At 44.6% G+C, this 24304-nt stretch overlaps 1 protein-coding gene across 3 annotated transcripts in view; it reads right to left on the minus strand.

Moving 5' to 3' along the window:
* LOC138492139 (protein DGCR6-like) overlaps positions 1-24304 on the minus strand; it is a 189030-nt gene that overhangs the window by 76672 nt on the left and 88054 nt on the right. For all 3 annotated transcript variants that reach the window (XR_011276147.1, XM_069619130.1, XM_069619131.1), the window contains exon 4: positions 22476-22616. Coding sequence is in view for 2 of the 3 variants with exons in the window: in XM_069619130.1 (XP_069475231.1) it covers positions 22476-22616 (141 nt within the window). In the remaining variant the exon portion in view is untranslated. The remainder of the gene's footprint in view (positions 1-22475; positions 22617-24304) is intronic.

Raw genomic sequence — 24304 nt, forward strand, 5'->3', positions numbered from 1 at the left:
GGCATTATTAAAGTATCAAATGTCCAGAAAAGCTAAAGATAGGCCATAGGTGTGAGCTAGTCAGCAGGTTCATGCATAATACATTTGTATTTGACTTGTTAACTCATACTAGGATAACTATAGAAACACATAGCGTTCATGCTCTTGGTTTAGGCCTCTTTGGAGACAACGTAATTTACAGATCATACATGCTTTTTCTTGGCGCAATGTCAATTGTCTATCGCCACCTCTTGCATGTGGCTTGATGCATTTCAGTCCTACAAATTTGATATCTCAGCAATGTTCCATCTGAGGTTGTTTGCCAATGCAGTGCAAAGGGAAGCTTAGCGTCTTGACTGTTGATCTTGCCGAGATGTTCTCCAATTCTGATTCTCAATTCCCGGATTGTACTGCCAATATACACTTTCTTGCATACACAAATTATTCCATAGATTATATATTTCGTAATGAAGTCAGGGATATTAACTTGTAAATTTCCATGACAAGTAAAAACCTTTGTTTGTGAGAGCGCAAACTGGCAAAAATTACAATTACCACATTTATGGAAACCGATTGGTTTAGTGTTGTCAGATAGCCAATTTGACTGTTCCAATTTGACTGTTTCGGGGAACCAGATTTCAAGAAAGATGGGCTAAGGAGATTTCTTAAGGTTGGAGCTTTCGTAAAAATGATATTCGGTTTGGCCGAAATGTACAACACCAAGTCTGGATCTAATGATAAGAGGTCCCTGTGTTTGTTAAACATTTGGTAAATAAGTTTCGAGTCACTAGAAAATGTAGTGATAAAATTAACCTGACTTGGAAAATATTTGTTGGTTTTCAGTCTTTTGTATAGTCTCTCCGGAAAGAGTGATGGGCGTTCTATTCTTTAACATCCTTCAGAGCTTTGTTGATGATTTTGACCGGATAGCCTCTTTTTTTGAATCTGGTTCCTATCGACTTACATTCTGATAGGAATTTGTGGTCATCACTGCAGTTTCTCCTGGCTCTTAAGAATTCACCACGGGGTATATTATTAATAACACTTTTTCTATGGCTGCTGCCATATTGAATTGACCGCAGTTTCCTTACGATTAGTACAAGTCTGGATTGTTTGATCAGTTAAATAGATTTTGAGATCCAAAAACATGATTGTAGTAGCATCAATGTGGCTTGTAAAGTTGATAACCAAAGGTGTTCTGATTAAGAAATTGGGTCAAAGCAGTAAATTTGACTTGATTACCAAACCATATTGCAAAGACTTTGTCAATATATCTTTTTCAAACTTCGATATATTGACTGAATGGATTATTGTGAAAGATGTACAAATCCTGAAATTATGCCATAAAGAGATTTACCAAAGCGGGGCATATTTAGCCCCCATGGCAATGCCTTTAGTTAGAGAATGATATTGCCCATCAAAAATAAACTGATTGTGTTGGAGTGTAAATTCAAGGAAATTTTGGAGCATTTGGACATGAGTAGCGTGTGAGGCTGAATGGATCCTGAAAGCGTGGTCAATAGTCTCAAGTGCCAGTGTATGTTCAATAGATGTGTACAGAGCAGTTACATCCAGAGTAACCAGAAAGAAATGTGATTGCCATATGATATTCTTTAAGATGTGCAGGGTATGTGTTGTATCCTTGAGAAAAGCTGGTATAACAGGCTAGGTCCTTGATACTGGCGTCAGTGTATTCTGCTAAGTTCTCAGTGGCCACTCCTTGGCCACTTATTATAGGTATCACTTGAGGTAGATGCGTAAAGGGCTTATGTACTTTGGGCAAAAAACTTAAGGTAAGCATTACAGGCCTAAGGATAGTAAGGAAAGATTTTTTTGTCATCAGACAGTAGTCCTAGGTGATACCAGTGTTGAATCAGAGTCTGGAGTTCTTTGACAGTCTGGGCAGTGGGGTTTTGAGAGAGTATTTGATAGAAACCAGGTGTTGCAAGGTGTTCTTGAGCCATCTTGATATAATCTGATTTATTAAGAATGACAATATTTCCACCTTTGTCTGCCTCTTTGATAACCAGTGTACAGTCTGCAGAGAGTTCCTTTAGCGCCAAGAGTTCAGATGTGGTGAGATTATTGTCCTTACTACTATAACCTCTATGTTGCGCATCTATATGGTGGTGAATTTCTTTTGTGATTGCCCTGCAGAACATTTCAATTGCGTCATCACCAATAAAAGGAGGCGTACACTTGGATCTGTTTTTGTGTTCTACACCAACCAGTATGTTGAGGTGTTTGAGCAGGAAAGTAGATTGCGAGTCTGATGTGAGGGGTCAGAAATGAGAGGCAGACACAAAGTTGTAATGTTCTCATTATCAGACATCTTTATTAAACAGAAATGGGTTGGATAAACACTTCTCTGTCCCTATTCATAAGGAGAGTTTCCCTACCTAGGAACCTAGTACTAAAGATCAGTCTGTGTCAAGTCATTAAACTTATAAACTGTCCTTGTGTTCAAAACATTCTAATCTGGCCCCCACACTAGAAATGGACAACTAAGGGTGCCAGGAAATGACTCAGAGTTATAGTTCGCAAAAAGTGTTCATAATCAAAATAGTTACATCCAACAGAAAAGTCTTCTTCAAGGAGAAACCCTTGGATCCAGAGGGTGTCTCCATTCCCCTAGATAGTTGGGTAGAATGGAAAAAGTGCTTCTTCAAACAAGAGTTCTTAGTACTTGGGTTGGATGGCAAAAGTGTTTGAAAGAAACAGTTGCTTTGGTTCTTGAAATTAGTTTTATATAGTTCTTATGCAGACAATACGTTCCATATAATTCAACTCTTCCTTGGTTACTTTGTACTGGTTTCACAAAAGTTCTTATTCAAAATGAGAAATTCCACATAAGGCTTTCTTTACCTTCTCCTGCACTTTGGAGTATTCGGGAATCCTTGTGTTAACCTCTTCAGATTTCTAGGTGTACTCCCCTGCCAGGTATTTTGTCACACTATCAAAACGTCCTTGTTGACCATTTCAAATTCCATATGCTTTCACACACCAAGATCTCTGCCATGTGTTTCCTAGTTTCCCTGGTATACGTATCTGCCAGGTGTTTTGCAACATGTGTACATTTCCTTCTATAACTTTAGTGGACTACCCTTCCCAGAATCCTTTGATGGGTTCTTCAGATTCCCTGGTATACTTTCCTGCCAGGTACCTTCCCACAATTTCAAAATGTGCATTCAATTTCATATTGCTTGAACCATTTCACTGCCTGTACTTCCTCTTTGGGCTTCCTAGGTCCCCTGGTTTACTTCTCTGCCAGGTATCTACCCCCGCACATCAATGGAATGTCAACTGCCTGAGGTACTCATTTCACCAGGACTTCACTGTCCTTTAATATGCCACAGTTGTATCACTTCACTGTATTTCTCCTTGCTTGCTTAAGGTAATACTTGTTCCAACTTTACCCATATTGACATCTCATACATAAGGACTCGCTCTTTACATTGTCAGTATTCAAATATTCTTAACACATGTACTGGTTTACATGCCGGTCGCTAGGCCCCGGGGTCCAAAATGGCTCTAGGCATACTCATCAGTGATTTGCAGCATCCCGGACCCGTGGCGTGTCTCCACGATGAAGCAGCCACACTGGGACAGCCTCCGTCATGCTACTAACCTTCTTCCAGCGTTTCCTTCAGCTCTGCACTTCCCAGTCAGCTTCGCTCTCTGGCCTGAACCGAACAGCTTTCTAGCACAACAATATCCCCCAGAGGCGTTGCTGCAGCTCTCGGTGTTCAGACGGTCCTCCAAAAGGGGTCTCTTCGCACCAAGCCCGTTTGCGACTCTCGCGTTTGCAAGCAGATGCTTGGATGTACCCGTTCGATCGACTTCCTCCGGCACAGTCCTCTACCGTTCTGCCTGCCTTTTGAGTGTGGATGCCATTTTTAGATGTCCCGGACACTCGTGATTCAACCAAACAACTAGTCAGCATATTCAGTTTTGGGTTTCTTTCAATCCACATCAACTCCTTCTTCCTCTTCCTAGTCCCAGTACTTGAGGCTTACTTAGAAAAACATCAGAAATAGGACATGTAGGTGCGTTATGCATGTTTGAGCTATAAAGGGAAAACTGTTGAGTGACTTATTGGAAGGAGTTTCTGGGTTCTACAATAAGGAGGATTTGTGAGGTGATGATAAGCAGTCCTCAAGAAATTGAATATTACAAGATCTTCAGTTGGAGGGGGGAGTATACATCTTCCAATGGAGTCACCACCTCCCGCGGCAGTCATCTCCTCCCATAAGATCCTCCCCCATACTACCACCCCCAGGGTTAGGATCAGGTAACGGCTGCCGTCCTATGGCCACATGGGAAGAGCCCACAGCTGGGAATCAGCGATGACTCCACAGGATTCATCACACAGAGCTGAGTGAACTGAGTTATCACGCTCCATTCCAGTCCTAACTGCACAGGCCTTTCATCAATTCTTTTCACCACAGTAGGCCTCAAATGGATCTGACAAGGCAGCCACTGTCTCAGAGTTTACAGATGATTCTGTGGTGATGAGTGCTACCCTGGCACTTATCAAGTGACTTCTGTCTGACTGCTGCTCTACAATTTGCAAGGTTGGTGCCACCAGAATTAGCAGAGTGTTGGTGCCAAGCACACTTGTCTCTGGAGGTAGGTAAACAGGATCAGCGCTTACTGGCCTGGTGATTCATTATCTAGAGGAAGCCTTCTTTTTAGGGGTCCAGCCTAAGAGGGATGCTCTTTACAAGAAGCTACCATGAAGAACAATATTCGTTAAGTAGGCCAAGGTTGCCATGGGCAGTGATTAGATTTCATTTTGGCAGACTGCAGCTGCCAAAATTACATATTAGGTTTTCATGGGACTCCGTCTTCCTTCAGTTCTCTGAACATTTACTTTCCCACAGTATTCCTATCCTGCACATAACTAGTGAATGAATTTGAGAGGAGAGTCAAGTGGCACAGCGAGTAGAGCGCTCGCTTTGACATCCGTGCAGAGCTTGCTAACGCAGGGTTGAATCCCGGCAGGGCCAAACTCAGCCTTTCATCCTTCCGAGGTTGATAAATGAGCACCAAACACCGTGGGTAATAATAAGCAGCGCTCAGATACCCGAGGGTTTGTAGCGCTATATAAATGCAAAATTATTATTAATTTTTATTATTATTATTAGAGTCGACTGCACAGAAAGGGAGTAAATTGAGATTAGAAAGGATGAAGAGAAATCATCACTGAACTATACTGCGTGTGGTTTTACAGGCTACGCGGTTAGCCAGAACATAGTTGTTGGCCCTGAAAGGCAAACATTTGTCTTACAGGTTAACATTATTTGGCTCTTTAAAGGATTGCTGAGGTATGCCCCCTCGCCTGAGGAATAGGAGGCACATTCAATTATACCCAGACACCATATCTAATGGGGGCACGCTAGGAAACACTCGGTTTATTACAGCTCTCAATTTCAAAGGGTGTGGGTGAAGGGAATTTGTTGACGATTACCAGTAGTCGATCTGATTGCTCCTTTCCCCAGACAGGTTACATTTTCCTTTGAACTCATGGGTGTTTTGAAGACAGCAGAACTAGTGCTACAGAGTTCAAACTGGTCAGATCCTTGCCTCTGCCATGTGGTTTGGTCAAGTGATATGATACAGCATTTATAACATGCCTATACACAAGTGTTTCAAGGCGCAACAAGGCAAGGGAGGGGAACAGAGGGAAGACAGACAACGATCTTACTAGATCAAGTGTCATTCAGATTGCGCAAGGGAAGGGGGAAAGGGAAAAGTGCAGAGGGGGAAGGGAAGTGCAGTACATGGGATAATAAAATAACGAGATAAATAAAAAACGGCCAGCTGGTGGCAAGTGCAGGGTAAGTGTTGGTGGGGGGCAGGGGAGACTGTAGGGATACAGAAACAGTCCCCAGGTGCAGGGGTTGCCAGGGCGGCAGTGCAGGCGTGCACCAGGCAGAGCTTGGGCCCGAAAACAGAAGGGTGGCCAGGTAACCAGTGCATTCTCAGTCTCAGCCAGGAATTCAGCAGGGGAGAGGGGGAGAGAAAGCAGAAGCAAAAGCAAAAGGAAGGTTTTAAGGTGCTTCCGGAACCAAATATGGTTCTCCTCAAGTTTCATGGAGGCTGTTCCAGAGGGAGGCCCCAGCCGAAGAGAGAGATCTACCACCAACTCGTTGCTTGGAGAACGACTGACTCCGAGGGAGTTGGAGGCGGATGAGCAGAGAGCTCGAGAGGGACGAAATTTAGGAAGAGAGGTGAAGGTATCGAGGCCCCAGAAGGCCTTGTGAACTTAATCCTCGCAGCCACTGGGAGCCAGTGCAGGGATTTCAGTCCTAGAGAGAAACAATCCCTGGGCTTGACGCTAAGGACAAGTCTTGTAGTCCTGTTCTGGATGAGTTGCAGAAGGCGTAGAGTAGAAACAGGAAGATTTAGAAAGAGGTTGTTGCAATAGTCCATCCTAGAGAAAACCACAGCTCTGGAGACAGTGAGCTTCTGGTGGAAGGAGAGGAAGGGAAGAATACCTCGGAGGAAGTGCCGCTGGTAGTGCGACTTCTTAGAGATGTCAGAGATTTGAGAAGAGAAAGAGAGAGTGTGGAGTCTAAGATCACCCTGAGGTTTTTGGCCTTGCAGGTGGGAGCATGAAGAGGGCCAAGAGAGGCTGGTTAGAGAGCTACAGGAAAGGAGGGAGTGGGTGTGCCAATGAGGAGAATCTCAGTCTTACTGGCATTAAGGCAGTGGTCAATGGCAGCACACCACTCCTGGATAGCAGACAGACAGTGAGAGATGAAGGACGGAGAAAAGGTGGCCGAAGGTAGCCTGAAAATGATCTAAGTGTCATCCGCATAGCACTGAAAGTTGGGGCAGAGAGCGGCAATGCGGTGGGCAACGAGTGCCAGCTATTGGTTGAACAGCCAGGGAGAGAAGTTAGACCCCTGGGGGACACCACAGGTAGAGAAAAAGATAGCGGAGATGAAGGACCCAAGTTGGACCTGGGAGGGTCGGTCAGATAGGAAGGAAGTCAGCCACGCAAGGACCTGACCAGTGACACCTAGGTTATCACAGACAATTAAGCAGGGTGGCATGGTTGACAGTGTCAAAGCTGAAGAGAGATCATGCAGGATGAGGACACAAGGGGTGTGGGAGAGCAGGTCTTCACGGATGTTCAGGAGAGCAGTTTCCGTGCTTCTGGCAGCTCTGAAGCCAGACTGATGGTCATGAAGACAACCAACAGATTATGTTTGGAGATTAAGCTGGGAGATGGCCAGTTTCTCCAGGAGCTTGCCCAGGAAGGGAGTGATGGAGATTGGGCGATAGTTCGCCGGGCAGGAGGGATCGGTAGAGGGTTTCTTAAGAAGAGGGTGCACAAGGGAGTGCTTCAGGGGGGATGGGAAGACTCCACTGGCGAAGGAGTAGTTGCAGAAGTCATCCAGGGCAGGATCCAGGGTGTCAATGTGGTCCTTGATGATTTTGGAGGAACAGGGGTGAACCTGTTTTGACAAGACTTTCATAGATTGGACTTGTCTAGAAACCTCATCAGCGGAGAACAGGGCAAAAGCAGAGAAGGAGGGAGGAGAGGTGGCTGCAGAAGGGCCAGAGGATGAGCAGGGAGTACAGGGAGGGAGGTGAGAGGAGGAGAGTGAGGACAGGATGTCCTGTGTTTTAGAGATGAAGTGAGAAGCCGGTGCCGTTTAGAGGGCCTGGGAAGGGACAGGAGAGGTAGAGATTGCGGCAGGATTGGCCAGTTTCTTGCAGATTTTAAAGTGTTCGGCCGAGTTGTTAGATGCCGCTGAGACGCGGGCTTGGAAATGAGCTCTCTTCTTGGTGATGACAGAGAGCCGGTATTGCCTTTGGAGCAGGCGGCAGGCCAGTTTGTTGGAGGATGTACAAGAAGCATGCCATTTCCTCTCAGCCACCCTGCACTTGCGCTTTAGGGCAATGAGGTCTGAGTCATGCCAGGAGTTGCTCTTGGCTTTGGGCTTCAGGCACATCCTCACGACAGGGGCAAGGATATCAAGGGTATTAGATATAGCAGAGTGGAGCGTGGAGAGGGCTGTGTCAGGGTGAGAGTCAGCCAAGGGGGGAGAGAGGGTGAGAAAGTGGCGGCGAAAGCCTCAACTGATATGCGTTTCATGAGTCGGATGACCGAGAAGGTGGGTGGCAGTGATGGAAATGGCTTGGCCTGAGGGGTATTGAGGTTGAGCTGCGAGGAAAGGAGAAAGTGATCACTCCAAGAGAGGAGTGGTGAGAGGGACAGAAAGGGGAAGGTCCGAGGAGATCAGAACATCCAGAGTGTGCCCTGCAGAGTGAGTCGGGCCAGAGGGGAGAATAGTGAATGAGAGAGAGTCGCAGCTTCATTGTGGATTGACCACGTATTTGTCTCCCACAGTTTAAAACCAGCATCCAATCTACAATTGGGACAACCACAACTTTAAGCGACCACTCAATACGCACTCGAAAGAACTTTGACAATCGAGACACTTAGCTGTGATCCCAACATGGCCACGATCAAGCCCAGCAGGGCTGTCTCTCAGTAAAATTGAACACCATCGCCTGTCGGTTCTTCATGAAGACTGTCAGGGAAGTTACTGGCCTAAGCAGCATGACTAGTATCCAAACATTGGTTCTTTTCACTGTTGCCAATTTTTATCATACAATATGATCATGTTTGAAGAACTTCGTCCACATGGGGAAACTAACTTGTTTTAGAACCCATCGACACGTTTCCCACAAAACTATCGCCAGAATAGAAAGGGACAAGAGGAAAAGGCTAAGAGACCTGGGCAAATTACAAATTGCAGCCAGCATCCATGAGCAACACAAGAAGTACATGCTACAGAGCCACAAAAATATTACCAAGTCACTAAAAGTCCATTTGTTTGTTAGAGCCAATCAGACAATGTTGGAACAACTGGCTCTTAGCAACACTGCCGAATTGTTGACTCTTACCAACAAGAAAGTGGGTGGGCCAGTTGTGACTAGGACATGCCCCATTTTAGTTGAATAATGGTCCCCCCAAGTTTGCTTTAAGTATGCCAAACCAGACGGCTATTCAGGCAAACCCAAGATTAATTGGGCCTCCAGAAGTTGCAACTTCATCTCACGCTTGTGACGCGTTTCCCTTTTGGCATATGTGTTTTAGGCTCCCGCTTTCTTAGGAAAAGCAGCGTTAGCAGACAGAAGTCATTGTATTGTAAACATGCACACCTGTCTCAGACCGTGTGTGAACCTCTGGGGAGTACATTCAGCTCCACTAAATGTGTCACTTTATGCTGCCCTTCCTGATAACACTGTCTCAACAAGTGAGTATGCAGTTGGTATAGGGGGCTTTGTTCCTATACAGGATCACCACATTCACTGGTAGCCCAACATTTTAAAATACCATTCAATAGCACACATGAGAGTGGTAGCACTGGAACAGGTAAAATGGCCAAAAAGAGGGGTTGATATAAACACCATGCTAAAACAGAAAGAAATACAATCGATTGACAGAGTAGGTTCCTTGGAACCGAAAGGGATGAATATGGAATTTGATTTGAGCTAACATTAGGTTTCTTTTTTGGAATCGGGTGTGGTTCTTTTTATTTTGATTTACTCTGATGGAAAGAATATTGGGAGATCTTACTATAGAATTTGAATGTTTAGCGATTAGGACTTAACCGGTAGAATTTATGTATTGAATAGACAGTACTGGCAAATCTGGAAATTATGACATGATTTATTAAATGAAGGATGTGTCTGTATGATGCAACATTTCTAACTGGAATTGAGGGATATTTGTGATCTTAATGGAGTTATAAACATGTACTCTAGTCTTTAGCTTTGACTTTGACCATCTTATCAGAGCAATATAATCAGACATTAAACTGTGGTGGAACTTTAGAATTACAAATATTAAAGATCTGACGATTTTGGTTAATAAATTCATTGTGGAGTTGTAAACATTATCAAAACAAAATTTAACTGGCTAGATGGAATGGGACATTAGACTATGGGGATTCGTAACAGTAAAATTAATCAGAAGAAGGATTGCCACCAATAATGCTACACACATAAGACCAGATAGTCAAAGTTGGCCGACACATTTCTCAATGAGAGGCTTGTATAACTTCAACTTTAGCGGCATACAGACAGGGTGTCAACATTAATACCAAATACCTAGTCGAGATATCAACTCTGTTTACCATCTTTTATAAACAGTTGGCTCCCATACATAACTGTGGAGGTTTTTGTAATGAACAATCACGTGACACAGTTATGATCACGTGACCGGATGGAAATTAGTATTTACAGAATGCAGGACAGGTGATAGCTACTGTTCCTGCGCTTCGTCTGAGAATTGTTATAAACACACAAGCCTTAGTTCATATATCGAATTACCACAAAATATTATTATGCCAGTATAAAAATCTTCGATTGAAGGTGTGATCACGTGACCAAGTTGCAGTCACAAGACCATATAGGAAGTAGTTTATTATGCGCAATTCGGGATGGGAGGCTGTTTACACAGCTGATCCTTTGTTCCCTCATCGCGTCCATGAACAAATTAAGACAAGCTAACATTTGAGGAGAATAGAGAACGATGGCTTCGGAACAGTGGCTTTGAGTCACTATTGACTTATACATAAGTGCTATGAACTTAGGTTTGTTACAGAACGAGGTGTAGAAGGCGGTCTGTGACACCGGGATTTGGAAAACTTGTCTGTGTGGAAAGACATTTACCATTTGGCAAGTAGGTGATTCTTAGAAGGATATAGTTATTTTAGTGTTTTCATGAACACCTGCTAGACTACAGGATATCTTACTTACTATAAAAGAGATATGTTATATCTATGTTGATTTGCCATCAAGTGGAGATTTACATCACAATGGGGAGTTGAAATTTAGAACCAAAAAGCAGGTTAGTTCCTTGTTAAAATGATAATGTGTAGGATTTAAATCCTTTAGAGAGGACATCTGATTGATTAGTCCTTCTCTTATCTTTATTTCTCCAACAGCCCACGAACAAAGGTCGCAGTTTCACCCGAAGAAGGGGTTACAGGTCCCAAAACGCATAGTGAGGTATTGACGTTAGCACCACGTTCTTTTGAAAATAACTAAAGTTTTGCTGGTGTGGTTCAACCAAGTACCATTGACACAAACTGTGATTGATTTGATGTACATTCTATATAATGCATAATAGAGGGGATAAAACAATGATAACTCTTCTGTGAATCATTTGAAGGGGATTATTATGAATCCCTTAAGGAGAAGGGTAACATTTTATCCATTTTATGTTAAATTGAATGGTTTTGGACGTGTTGAATTAGAACAATGCTGTAACACTTGCATCAAAGTCTTGTACTGTTGTTGGTTTGTTGCTTGCTTTCTACTAATAAAATGTTTACCAATCCACCGGAATAGACAGTGGTCATTTTTCCATGACACTCTCTCACACACCAAGTACCACTTTCTCTCACCAACCAATAACTTAGCTTGCACCTGCGCTCTGTAAATCTCGTCCACCACCTGATTTCTCGTTCCACCTTCTCCTCCTTTGAAATCACTCGAACAACCCAAACTGCAAGTCTCCCTTGTCCCCATTTAAACTCCTCTTCCCCCCTCCCATTGATGCAAGTACCCACCTGGCTCCCCAAGACAATCGCTACCTTGTTCTTTTCTGGGGACATCTCATACTGGTGCAAGGCTTTAAAAAGCCTCTGAAGCACCATAATCCAACGCAGATGCACTGGAGTTATGCCATGGCTGCCTACAATAAGCAACAATCTGTCTTAAAAGTTCTTGTGTGCATGGCCATTGACTGCAGGTTCGCCTGAGTTCTTCAATGGTGGCCTGCAATAAACACAGTCCATCTGCAAGTTCTTGGGTGTGTGGTTTGGATTTCCCAGTTTGCTAGACTGCAGTTATGCAGTTCACTTCCCGCTCTCTCGTTGGTGGGTTGCGCTTTCCCTCCTCTGCAAGGACTTCTGGATATGTCGGTCCTACAATGGAAGGGACACTGGCAAGCATTTTGTACGACAGGTATGGGGCAAATAAAAGTGCCACTCACTTATAACCATGTACATGGAGGGGACAGAGACTGGGGCCCTACCAATGCCATCATCCTGCCTCTGTGGCAGGACTGGCTCTGACAAGCACAGTGGTCCCACACCCCGTCACACTAGATTCTTGCTTTAGTGAAAATCAAAGGAACAGAAGTCACTTGGACAAGCAAGTAGTTAGGATGTTGCAAGCATCTAGAGGGGTTGTCCCATTTGCTTAGAATTTCAAGGTACACCCATTTACCCATATGATAAGGGCGTATAAAGCAAAGGCTATGCCGGCTGATCTGTATGCATGGGAATTTGGGACTTAAGTGAGGAGTGAAAGCTGCAAGTTATTGAAAATAGGTTCTGTAGGAGACTAGAGCCCTCCCCTAACTCGCCCCATGTTCGCAGTGCACAGTGTGTCTAATCTAGCAACATAGTCACCGATTCCCTGGAGGGAAGCTTCTCTTACGTGGCCTGGGAAAGGCAAAACCTACCCGACTGACCCTGGATGTGGATATCTGAGGGAGGACCACGTAGGGGAGTACAAACTCCAGGGAGGCAGGAAAATACTGGATCATAAATATCCTTTAGTAGTTATTCTTAATGACACCCATGGGACTTTACAACATTCCTGTATGGCTTATTGTAATTTAGATGGAGAATTCCCAGGTTTTCATAACCAAAAACCTTATTTACCTTCAACCCCCTTTTATAGTACTGAGAAGAGGAAGAGGGATGGAGAAATGAGGATGACCAGAAGTGGTAAGCCAATGCCACGTTTTAGTCTTTGGAAAATGCTAACCGATGTCAGGAAGTTTAAAATAGACACAGCTGTACAGGAGAGAGAGGGAGAGACTGCAGCTGAAACCGACTTGTTCCGATGCTGGTTGGGACACCGGTGGCGAGCAGACTGCAGGACGCAGCACAGAGACTGACGGAAATGGTACGCTGAGAGCCCGAGCCAAGAGAATTTTGCCATAGGAAGCTGCAGCACCAGAAGCAGGAGGCAAAATGATAACCAATCGTCTATTCCGACATACTTCCAGTCAGCCGGCAGAGAGCAGAGAAGACGGAAAGACGCAAGGAACGCCAAACCCGCCAGTGAAGACAGTAAAGACGGTTAAGCCTACGGAGAGAGAATGGGATAGCAGGGTGCTTCAGGGCGAATGCTGCATACCGGTGACAGCGTCAGAGAGTCTAATTAAGGGAACTGAAATAATCTATACGAATACGAAAGTTGTTAAGAAAGGGTCAGTGACCTAGTACTTAAAAAGCATCATTTCCTGCATGCAAGGGAGGGTGAATGGAGAACGGAAAAGCCCTGGCAGGATAGTGAACGAGGCAAACAGTGAGTCTGTGACAAATCAACTTCCGAGGCACCAGTGGTCCAGGGATGAATATCTGTTTCTAAACCATCAATTAACCCCACACCAGTAGTGCACCAGAAGGGATCCGAACAGATTGGAATACAAGTGAATTATAAGACCTCCTTGTCCAAGTTTGGTAATGTGGATGGAACGGCAGGCTTATCTCTGCAAGGTCATGGATCGTTGGGTAGTTGCAACACACTGAAAATACAATATTACCCATGATAAAAGGGACTGTCCAGTCAAGGTTGTATAAAAATATTTACTTTGTTCTAGCACAGTACAAAATAAATCAATCAATCAAAATACAACTCACCCTGTAAAGGAACAAAGAGGACAGTTTCAAGAAAGGAAAGGGGTGCACTCTGGATACCAACAGGAGGGTAGTTGGTAAAGTAATCTGTCTTGCTGTTCCAGGTTATTCGGTTCCAGCAAAGGGTCGTAACTGTCTCTAGGGGCCTTCGGAGAAGGACCAGGGGGGCAGAACCACAATGTACCTGGTGCTGAAGAAGTTCTTGGTGCTTGACAGCATTGAAGCGGTTCCAGGGCGCTTCGCAGCTCCTGAGAAAGAGTTAGTGGCGGGAGACAGCTGTTGGTATCAGGCGGCAGGCAGTTCGGCAGGCAAGGCTGGAGGGACGTATGCAGGCTGGCCGGCGCGGCAGCTCGGACCATGAATCGCTGTCTCTGTGCTGATTGGCAGATCTGGAATGCTGGTCGAGGTGGCTCTGGTGACTGCGGCGTGACAATCAGCGGTGCAGCCGGATGCGGTTTCGAGGACTCGATTGTCTCAAAAATGTCCTTAAAAAGGTGGATGCTGGATGATGCTTCAGTGGCACTCCTCCTCCTAGCTTCTTTCGCAGGGCTTGTGCCTTCCTTTCAAGGTGGACGGCCCAAAGATCAGGAGAGTGTTGCAGGCAACAGCCTTGTCCTTTGTCCAGAGACTCTCTGGCCCTTCCCACCTACAAAGCTTGCTGGCAGGACCTAGCAGGGAACGTAGTGTGCTGGTTTGGTAACGGTTCTGGAGCTGCTGGATGGGTCCCAACAGTCCGGTATCTCCCTCTGTTCCCTGGGAGATGTTTAGGGGAGGGATCTTGTTTCCCTCCTGGAACACCTGGCCTTCCTTCACTGGGGGAAGATGCAAGATAAGACTGTACCTTCAGCCCAGGTCCAAATTAGTCATCCTCCTTACTCCTTTCAAAGTCACCAGATCTGCTAAGTGAGGGGTTAAGCCCTCTTTTAAAGCCAAATCGGCCCATTGATTGGTGCAGGCTAAGCCTACCTTAATGAACCAATCCTGGGTCCCCACCACCAACAAGCTTCTGTTGTGCATGAGACCAAGACCAGAGTGCTCTGGCAACAGGAGACGTTAAGGGGTGACAACACATACCCATCTTCCCGTCTGTTGCAGATCAAAGCATCTCCGGTTAACAGAGCCCTCTGTGACTCTTGATTAAAGCGCAGGTCTCCCTTGAAGTATGTGGCGAGAGCAGACTTCCTGCCCCCCAAATCACATACTTCTCCCCTCTGAATGCGGTCTGCTCTGCAGGGACACCTGCAGTGACTGCTATAACCCAGACAAACCTTTCATACGGATGTATACGATTTGGCCGTGGCAAACTGAAAAACCTCAGCCACCCCCATACACTCCCCACCCACCCCCTACTTACCTTTTCCGCATCTGCTCATCTTCTGACCCTGCAGCGTTGGATCCGTCCCTCCTACATGGGTTGGCTCTGACGCTGCATTGTCCGCTTTCCTTTTCTTTTCTTTCCGTCCCCCACTTCCAAACCTCCAGAAGTGGGAGGGGGGGGCACTCCCATTGCCCCCAAAGGCCATCACTACCAAACATGGGGAGCGGGGGTAGACCCCTGCTCCCCATGTTTGGAAGTGATTACCCAAATTGATCGTTTCCAAATGATCGAATGGTACTGGGCAAATTCTGCCAGATTTACCATACAGTCAATTGGAAACTATCAATTTGGGTACTACCTTTCATACAGAGGGGACATTAGCTTCAAGTTGAGACATTGCATACCAAAGGGGTGTTCGCCCCGTCTTCCTGTTGTCTGTTCGGCAACCAAGCCTCTCCTCCAGGCTTGCCTCAATTATCTCTCATTAGTATGCACTGCCACCAGCCAAATGACAATAGGAAAGCAGATCCATGGAGCCTTTGATATTTAAATTAGGCTGCCCACGCTGGAGGAAGGTGTGCCTTCCCCCTTCTTGAGATGCTTTGATGTACCTGTGGCTGTCACACTCCAGTTGATTATGGCAGGGGAAGACGGCATCTGTAGGCTGTCTCTTTCCGGAGTACACGTGACTATGCGTTTTGTGCGGGAAGCAGATGAAGTGTGCGGAATGGCCTCAGACATTTCTCAGAGGTTGATCTCCCATCATTCATTTTTATTTATCAAAAAATCAACAGCCCAGGCGATCACACTCTCCCTGTGCGGATTGTCGAATTCCTCACACTCCCGCCTTGAAATTGTGACACAGTGAGCATCAATACAAAAAGGGAAGAACCATGCCCCTTTGAAAGATAATTGAAACCCAGAGAATGAGAAGTAACAAAGCTGCGAATATCCTGGTAGGAGAGCACAACAGGGGTAGGAAAAAGACCGGAAAAGCTCAGAGGTCAAAATCCCTTCTTGAAATTGTGGAATAGTGACAATCAATGGAAAAGGGAATAATAATACCTCTTTAAGGATGATTCAAAAAACTGTGTTGAAAAAATAAGCTGAACTGTGATAAAGTGACATTTAAACCACAAGAAGAAATCTGGGGGAAAGGAAGACCCCTCTACCTTTATTCCTTTTCTGCACCTTAAAACCTTTATGCTTGGAACTGAAAGAAAGTATATCAATTACAGAAATCCCTGAGTTGCACATTATATTGAGTAAGGGTCAGTTTAAGGTTTTGGACACATAGGAGGGAGGATGCTCTTGTTAAACATCCGGACACCAATTTTGTTGAGGCAGGGAAACCCTTGTTAGGATTGAGGATAGATAGGATTTCTCCCAATCCCGCTTATTATTGTGTGATAAGTAAAAGGTCTATAACCAACACAGCATGCCTCTTTGTCAGTCTTACTCTTGATCCCTTACAACAGAGATTGGATTTAACTTGCATAGAGGACAAGAAAAGGCTGGCTCCAATTCGTAATATGTGCGCGTGTGTAGAAATTGGTCACAGTTTCCATGTTTAAAATATATATTTAAAAAAAACATTGACCCAAAGGTCAATAACAAAAGGCAAGCAAGCCAGAGAAGTCCTCATGTTGGATAAGCCCGTTAAATATGCCATTACAGCAATGTCATCCACAACAAGTCTTTACCTGTTTAACAGGTTCTGGATTACCAGATTAAGATTGAACGGTTTGAATGTTAAATCTTTTACATGCATTTTCCAGTGGGACACTGATAGAAGGCAAGATTTAACAGACCAGACAGTAAGAATTAACTGTGTATTTGCACTTCCACATGGGCTGGACAATGAAATGGATATCCTGCGCTCAAAGCAACACCTAGATGGAGTGGTCTACATCATTAAGTGCACAATACACTGCGATGGGACTTTCAAATCGGCCGACCTCTCGCAGACAGGTTATTGCGGTGCCCAGGGTTTGGGGGCGTTGTCTTTTATTGCAGCCAGGTGGGTTAACGGGCCACTAGAATACAGATTCAAACTCCAGTAAATGATACTTTAGTACAGTGCTGAACCAGGATGAATATGGCTGTAGGCATTCTAGTGTGGGGCAATGCCAGGAGGCCCCCTATACTAGTTTGAGGTACAGATGTGCTTGTGAGGGTTTCTTGGGAGTGGGGGAGGGGTTATGGGAAGGAAGTTGAATGCATCTAAAACATGCATACAGTTGTCATAGGGCTAAGAATGGCTCATGATTTCTTGCCACCATATTTGGTGCCCTTGTGCACAAGCTGCAGGATCAAATTTCTGACCAGACTTTTTACTAGGATATGGGGATGCTTCAGCCATCAACAAGAGCCACTACGTAATTCTCAGCTGATGGTGAAAACCTGTCCAGAAGCTGTTCTTGGTGTAATAAACATTACTGCTATGAGACGGCTTGGAGCATCATCACCTGCTCTACACCATCTGTTGCAGCACACCGTACAGTGCCACTGATTGGGAAGTGGATAATTTACTGTAGTACAGTCTTACTTTCTGTAAGGTGCCTGTAATAAAAAGCATTCTGAAATGTCTGAAAACTGATGGATTTGATGGCAGTCGTGATACACGTTTTGTTGATATTGTGCTTTTCCAGCCGATAAAATTTTTTTTTTTTTTTAAAAAGGGCAAGATTTTGGGAACTCTATGACATGTATCGCAGCAAACCTCCTTTTCACTTACATTCATATTTTCACTCCAATTTTCTAGGAGCATAGTGAAAACATAATTCAGACTGAAATGTCTTCCTGCCGTTAGGACTAAATCAGTGAGTGGATTTCCTTCTTATAAAGGTCATGTTGGAAGTAAACATACCATTTTCCATGATATGACCTACAAAAATAAAAAAATGAAACAGATGTCCAAATTAAAACATTATGCTAGAACAGAGAAATTCTGGTCTGCGCGATCAGTCATTATAAAAGGTAATGGTAGATTGCTCCAATATACCAAGCCTAGTAAGATAGTTGGTCTTCCCCTCCCATAAAAGGTTGTGCTTTGAAACACTTTTGTATAAGCGCATAATAAATACACAATCAATCCAGTATCTCAAATAAAACAGATCTGACTGTTCTGCCACATTTTTCACACCATTTTATGTGGGAGGGGCAAGCCCCCCTGCACACCTCCCTCCCATGCTCCACCACCCCTCACACACTACATACAAATTAAAAATATCCGGTCCCCCTAAAAAAATGCTACCAAAAAATGCAACAAGATGGACAGTTCACCAAATCCACTGAAACGACTAACACTGTGGGTGGGTACTAATAGAACACTTGGGTAGAGTTTCTGTAGCAATACTTCTATTGTACTCGGGGGGAAGCTCTCAATCCGTTGTGAGGCTTCTGATATGGAGAACCACAATAGTCTCTAGTACTTCTAGTCAAAAGACAAATTGTGGCAATGGGTCCCACTCCCCCGCCCCCTTCCTGTTTTTAATGTCTCAACGTCTCCGGTGCACAGTGGACAAATATGGAGAGTGGTTCAAAACTAGATTTAAAACAAAATGGTTATGCCTGAATCAAGGTGCAACAGATCTGCCTGACCGGTGTGAGACACCTGAAGGTGTCTCACCCGCTAGTCCCCGGGGATCTGTCATCCAGGTGGCCAGGACACAGCCATTGCTATTGGATCCAGTTCCTGGGGGTGGACCAGTGCGGGAGGATCACATGGATGGGGGGTTGGGGGGGCTTCAGGGAGTCGAAGTGGGACAAGGGGTGGGATGCGGTACCCCTTTCCTTACAACACCTTTTCCACATCCTACCTCCCCTTTTCCTACACAAACACTTTCTCACACTGCGAAAGACAACGGACTAACACCAGAGCCGTTTACCCGACATGTCCCAACACAAGGGTCAGGCAGAGTCAGGCAATTTCCGATAACTATACACACCCAATGGTTTAAAAAAAAAAAAAAAAAAAAAAAAAAAAAAAAAACTACACACCTAATGGTCCTTTCGTTTCACCACAGGGATAAAAGCCGGAGCACGAGAGCACACTTTGAGCAAGACCGAACGCACAAGGAAGCAGCTCTTCCGGGACGGCAGGTAAAACAGAGGAGAAAGGCGGTGGAAACCGAAAGGACAAGGAGGGAATTGCCCTTTTCAACCCAGAGCCGCAAAGCCTTTGATAAAAAGAAACATTAGGACCGTGAATTGCAGCTGGCGATTGGTGTGGCAGATGTCAACAGTACACAGGGCCCTCCTGCACTGATAGCCAGGGTGGGGAAAATAACTTGCCATCGTGGTACCGTCCTTGGCTCCAGGGGAAGAGGAGCCAATGAGTTCAGCACAGCCGGTGAGTCGGAGGAAACTGATAGCGGCCAGGAATGTGTTAATCTCCAAGTTGCAGTAGCAACATTTGCGTAAAAGAAAAGAAGACAACAGACAAAAGTCTTTTGTGAACAACCGAGGTATTAATGTTAGAGTGGTCCGGCTATGCTCATTCAAAAGACTAACGAATGCTTGCTCCTGAACAAGGATGATATGTTGAGTTGAGAAAACTACAAGAACTGAGAGGCCCTAGAGGAGGCCAGCGAAAGATGTCAAGGTGGTCATACAAGGGTCAAGTCAAAACCCCTTGTACAGTCGAATGTCTTTGACATGTTGTGAATTGAAAAGCTAAGTGAACTGCATTGTGGTGACAAACTTGAACCCGACTGAGCGATGTCCACAGTGAATTGTTGGTCTGAGCCCTATTGAGGGATGCTGGGGTTGTGAAGGGGTTCGGAGACCAGCTGAGGGGGATCTCCGGGTGAAAAGTAATCGGCCAACAAAATGAATAGAAGGAACTTTTGTTTGTGATACATCAGGCCCTCTGAAGCAAGCGACTTTGCATAAAAGAGACTTGGACACAGAAGGCCCTGATTTTGGAAAAAGGAACTGTAAACTTGGCCCATAGAAGCCTAGAAGTATGCTCCCGCCTTGTCACGTGCTTCAAAAGTGGGGAAGGGAGACCCCGACCATAACATCCTGACTTATCATTTTGAGAACACCTTTCTTTGTGAACTTTATCCCACACTTTTTTATAGCATAGCGGTAAGGTTGGCAATAGGTTTTTCTTAGTATAGGCCCTTTTTATTTGACTAGACTCCACTAGGACTGTATTAGTATTTGATGGTCGTAGCTTGCTCCCATCTTGGATTTAGGTTTAGATTAGGTGTTTATCTCACCCATATTTACAGTTAAACAACCTTTAACTGTGATCACTTGTGTCTGTCTTGCTTTGATACCATGCCTTCCTTAAACCGGTGATATCCTTTCAGCAGGCCCAAAATTCAACATTCTTGCATTAATGTGCCCATGCCAAGTGTCACAACACAAGAAAATAGTACTTACTCAGCATAGTTCCTTCAGTAGACCAATGCCCCAATCCCGATATGTCTACCAGAACACCATTTGCAGATTGAAATACAGTTACGAGAGGAAATGCTAGTTCAGAGCAGGTTACGGTTGGTTTAAATTACATTAATCTTTCTCTATAGCTGAAGCAAGGTGAATTCTAAACTGAATTAAAGACAAACCGATACAGTACATTTTAATTTGCATCAACTGGAAAGGCCTCAATTTTAGCTCCAGTGTGTGGGCAGAGATTAAGGCCTATGCAGGTTTTGCTGACATTTTGATCAGTTCACAATAGCCTGCATGTTTTGTTGTTTAAGTGGGCAGAGCGCCCAATGCAGATTATATTAAATTTCAGAGATGCTGACCAGAACTATCTTTCAGATAGTCTGAATCTGTAATCCCTGCCACTCCTAATCCAGTTTCTAACTATTTTCTTTAGACCAAGTATGCTGCTATACTTCCAATTCTGAAGACACCGTCTCTGGATCCTGCTCTTCTTGATGAAGTCTCTCTTCTTCCTTTTCTGTCCAAAATCCTACAACGGGTCGTTTCCCAGCTTTCTTCTTATCCAGACTAGCATTTCCTTAGTCTGCCACTCCAATCTGGAATTTATACTCACTACAGAAACCGCTTTCACCAGCGTCTCCAACTCAATACTATCATATTGTCACTCCAAACTATCTTCAACACTTATTTTTCTCAATTTCGCTGCAGCATTTAACACTGTTGACCTCTTTAATCTCCTATTTACCCTCTTCTCGCTGGGCTTCTCTGGTTCCATTTGCTTTGGTTTCAAACCAATCTCTCAGCCTGTTCCTTTTCCATCTCTTGGGCTAGAAAACACTCCTCCTCCTTTTCTCTTTCACATGATGACCCACAAGGATCAGTTCTTGGTTCCCCTTCTCTTTTCGCTCTACGCCTCTCATATGGTTTCCTCATTCAGGTCACCTTCTGACTTTTATGCTGATGATTCTCAGATTTTTGTCTCCTGCTCATCTTTTTTCTGATTGGCTCCATGCCACAATTTCTGCCTGCTCTGTCGCTTTACAGGCTTGGATGCACGCTCACCTTCTCCCCCTGAACACGTCGAAAAATGAGATCCTTTTCTTTGCCACCTCCTCCATGATCCCTCCTCCAGCTCTTCCCACGTATGTTCTCCTCTGTACCCGTGTGCAATCTAGGCATAATCTTGGATTCCACATTTTTAACATCTCGCATCACCAGCTATTCAATATTTGGAAGGCACATCCTTTTCTCTCCTTTCATGCCACTAAACTCCAAATCCAACACTTGTTCTCTCTCAACTGAGCTACTGCTCTGCACTTCATGTCCGTCTTCCCGCTTGATGACTTTCTCCTCTGCGTTCCATCTTTAACTCTAGCTGCAGCATCTTTTGTATCACTTGCTGCACATCTATTTCTTCACAGGTGCACTTAATTCCTGGCTCTCCTTTGAATGTTACACTTTCTATGTACTGTCTTTAAATGTATTCTCAGACATGCCCTTATCTTACCTCATTGCTGAAACTATGTTCACTCTCCTTCCCAAGGTCAATTTCTCCTGGTCACCCCAAACCACCTTGCGCTTTATCTAGTTTCCCCATTGCTCACACTTTTTGTCCCTAAACACTGGAAATCCCTACCAATTCACATTAGATCCTCAACTCTTTCACTCATCTCTCAAGAACATTCTTTCAACCTCTTCCTAAAGTTTCATAGAAATGAGCTCAATGTGCATGTTACAGCAGATGCTGTTAGAATAGATTACTAATTCTAGGCTTAATTACCCAACAACTATTTATATAACAGCTTGAAAAATCTAGGTTCTATTCTGTAAACAACTGTTTGTGAATTTTTGTAGTACGCAAAAATTAAAGCAGAAAGATACCGGTGTAAATATGCACACCTCCACACTCCTGCTCCCAACCATGTTTGCAATGGGTTAGGAGGTCCTGGGAAATGGGTTAAACGTTAAAAATAAAGAGCCCCTACTAATTATGAACTACTGCAGCAGAGAAAGATTTAGGCTTGTGAAAGTAAAAACATTAATGCGATTAGACCATGTTCCAGAAACAAACCATGCGGTCTCTGTACCTGAGGATTTGTCGTGATGTAGAAGCCCGACACACCTGCCTTCTCTAGAGTGCTCTGCTGGTCCACTACTTTCTGATCCAGCTCCAGGACAATTTTTTCATCCATCATACGCTGTTCATCTTTAATGCGCTGCTCCAGTGCCTAAATAAATAAAATCAGACTTCACAATCCAAACCAAGATATAAATCCAAACCAATCCAATCCCACAGCCCCCCCTTCCCAGCACTTATCTGCACTTACTCGCACTGCCACTAGTTGGCCCTTGTTATTTCCTGTATGCTATTGACCCTGTAATGCACTTTCCCCTCTCCCTTTCCCCCTTACACTTCTCCCTTTCCCCTCTACCCTTGCACTTGCGCGATCTGAATGACACCTGGCCTAGTAGGATCGTTGTCTGTCTCCCTTTGTTTCCCCCCTTTGCCTCGTCACGCCTTGAAACACTTGTGTATAGGCGCGTTACAAATGCCATATCATATCATAAGATATATTGCTTAAATTCATTTACTCTTGTCTCCAGTGATCAATTGCTCTGTGAAGAGCACAAACTGGTTTGGTTAACAAGTGAAGTCATATGATCATGCCAAGGACATGTAAACAACCCTACCCGCCCATGACTATTGTTCGTAATTTCCCCGATGGAAATATCAGTTGCCTGCTACTATTAACAAAGCTAACAGCTTAGACTACATTTTTGGTTTTGCACAAAATGGATGGGTTTTGTGTATAGTTTTATATGTCGGAAGAGGCACAGTTTCAACTGCTATACGTGGTGTGGCAAATCATTCCTTCTCCCCAAGGGGATTTCCGCCCCCACCCATGAGGTTAGGGAGGTGAGCCCACTCCCCAGGGGTAGAGGCAAGTGGGGCCTCACCGGGTGAGGAACCCCCAATCCCCTGGGGACAAGGACTCCCGTTCCTGGGAGTAACTCCATAGAGAACATACCAATAACATCAAGATATTCTGTAAAGATGTATGTGAAGGAATTATCAGTATGTGCTATTGTCACAAGGAAACTGCAAGTTTCCTTTAACTGAGAAATCTTCATTAACTGGGATGAGGAGGACAACCTGTGGCGAAGAGTCATGGAGGTGAGATGTAACTGCAAAGTCCCACGGCTACATAGCAAATGAAAGAGGAGGAGGAGTCGGGAGTGAAAGAGGAGAAGCCTGCAAATTATGAATTGGCTCGCAAGACAGCGTTAGGCAGAGGGTGGATGCTCTGCATCCACAAGTTGTGAGACAGCAGGAACCAACTGGAGAGATGGGTGGAGTCTCGCAAGAACGAGCAGGAGAGAAGTACCGTTTGATGCACAGCGTCCTAGAAGCGGCGAGAGGAAGAGTGGTGGCGTGACCACAAGAAAGCTGTGGTGGACCTGCGGTCCTACTCACAATGCAGATACCATGCAAGCCAAACGGAACAAACGGTACCTGGGAAGTCAGAGATCCTTCAGTTAAGGCGGCACAAAAGAAGAGATGTGAAGGAAACATGAAAGGCCAACCTGAGGAAGTTGACAGATGACCAGGAGGAAACAAAGAACCCGGTGGCGTTATCCCTTCCAGTCATAGGTAACAGGGAAGACGGGAGATCCGGAAAAGGGGCTGAGAATCATTATTGGAACGCCGATAGTCATCCCAGTGTGGAGAAAAACTATAATGTTAATCCACTGAAGTTAAGAATCATTATTGGAACAATCATACTCATTCCAGTGTGGAGAAAGACTAACGTTAAAAGTCAATGAAGCTGTTTCATTTCTGGAAAGCTCACACCTGTAGCAGTAAAAAAAGAAGAGTATATCCATTTGAAGTGCAGAGAAATTAATGAAAATCTTT

The sequence above is a fragment of the Ambystoma mexicanum genome, chromosome 10, assembly GCF_040938575.1.
Source record: "Ambystoma mexicanum isolate Mex_15411 chromosome 10, UKY_AmexF1_1, whole genome shotgun sequence".
Lineage (NCBI taxonomy): Eukaryota > Metazoa > Chordata > Amphibia > Caudata > Ambystomatidae > Ambystoma > Ambystoma mexicanum.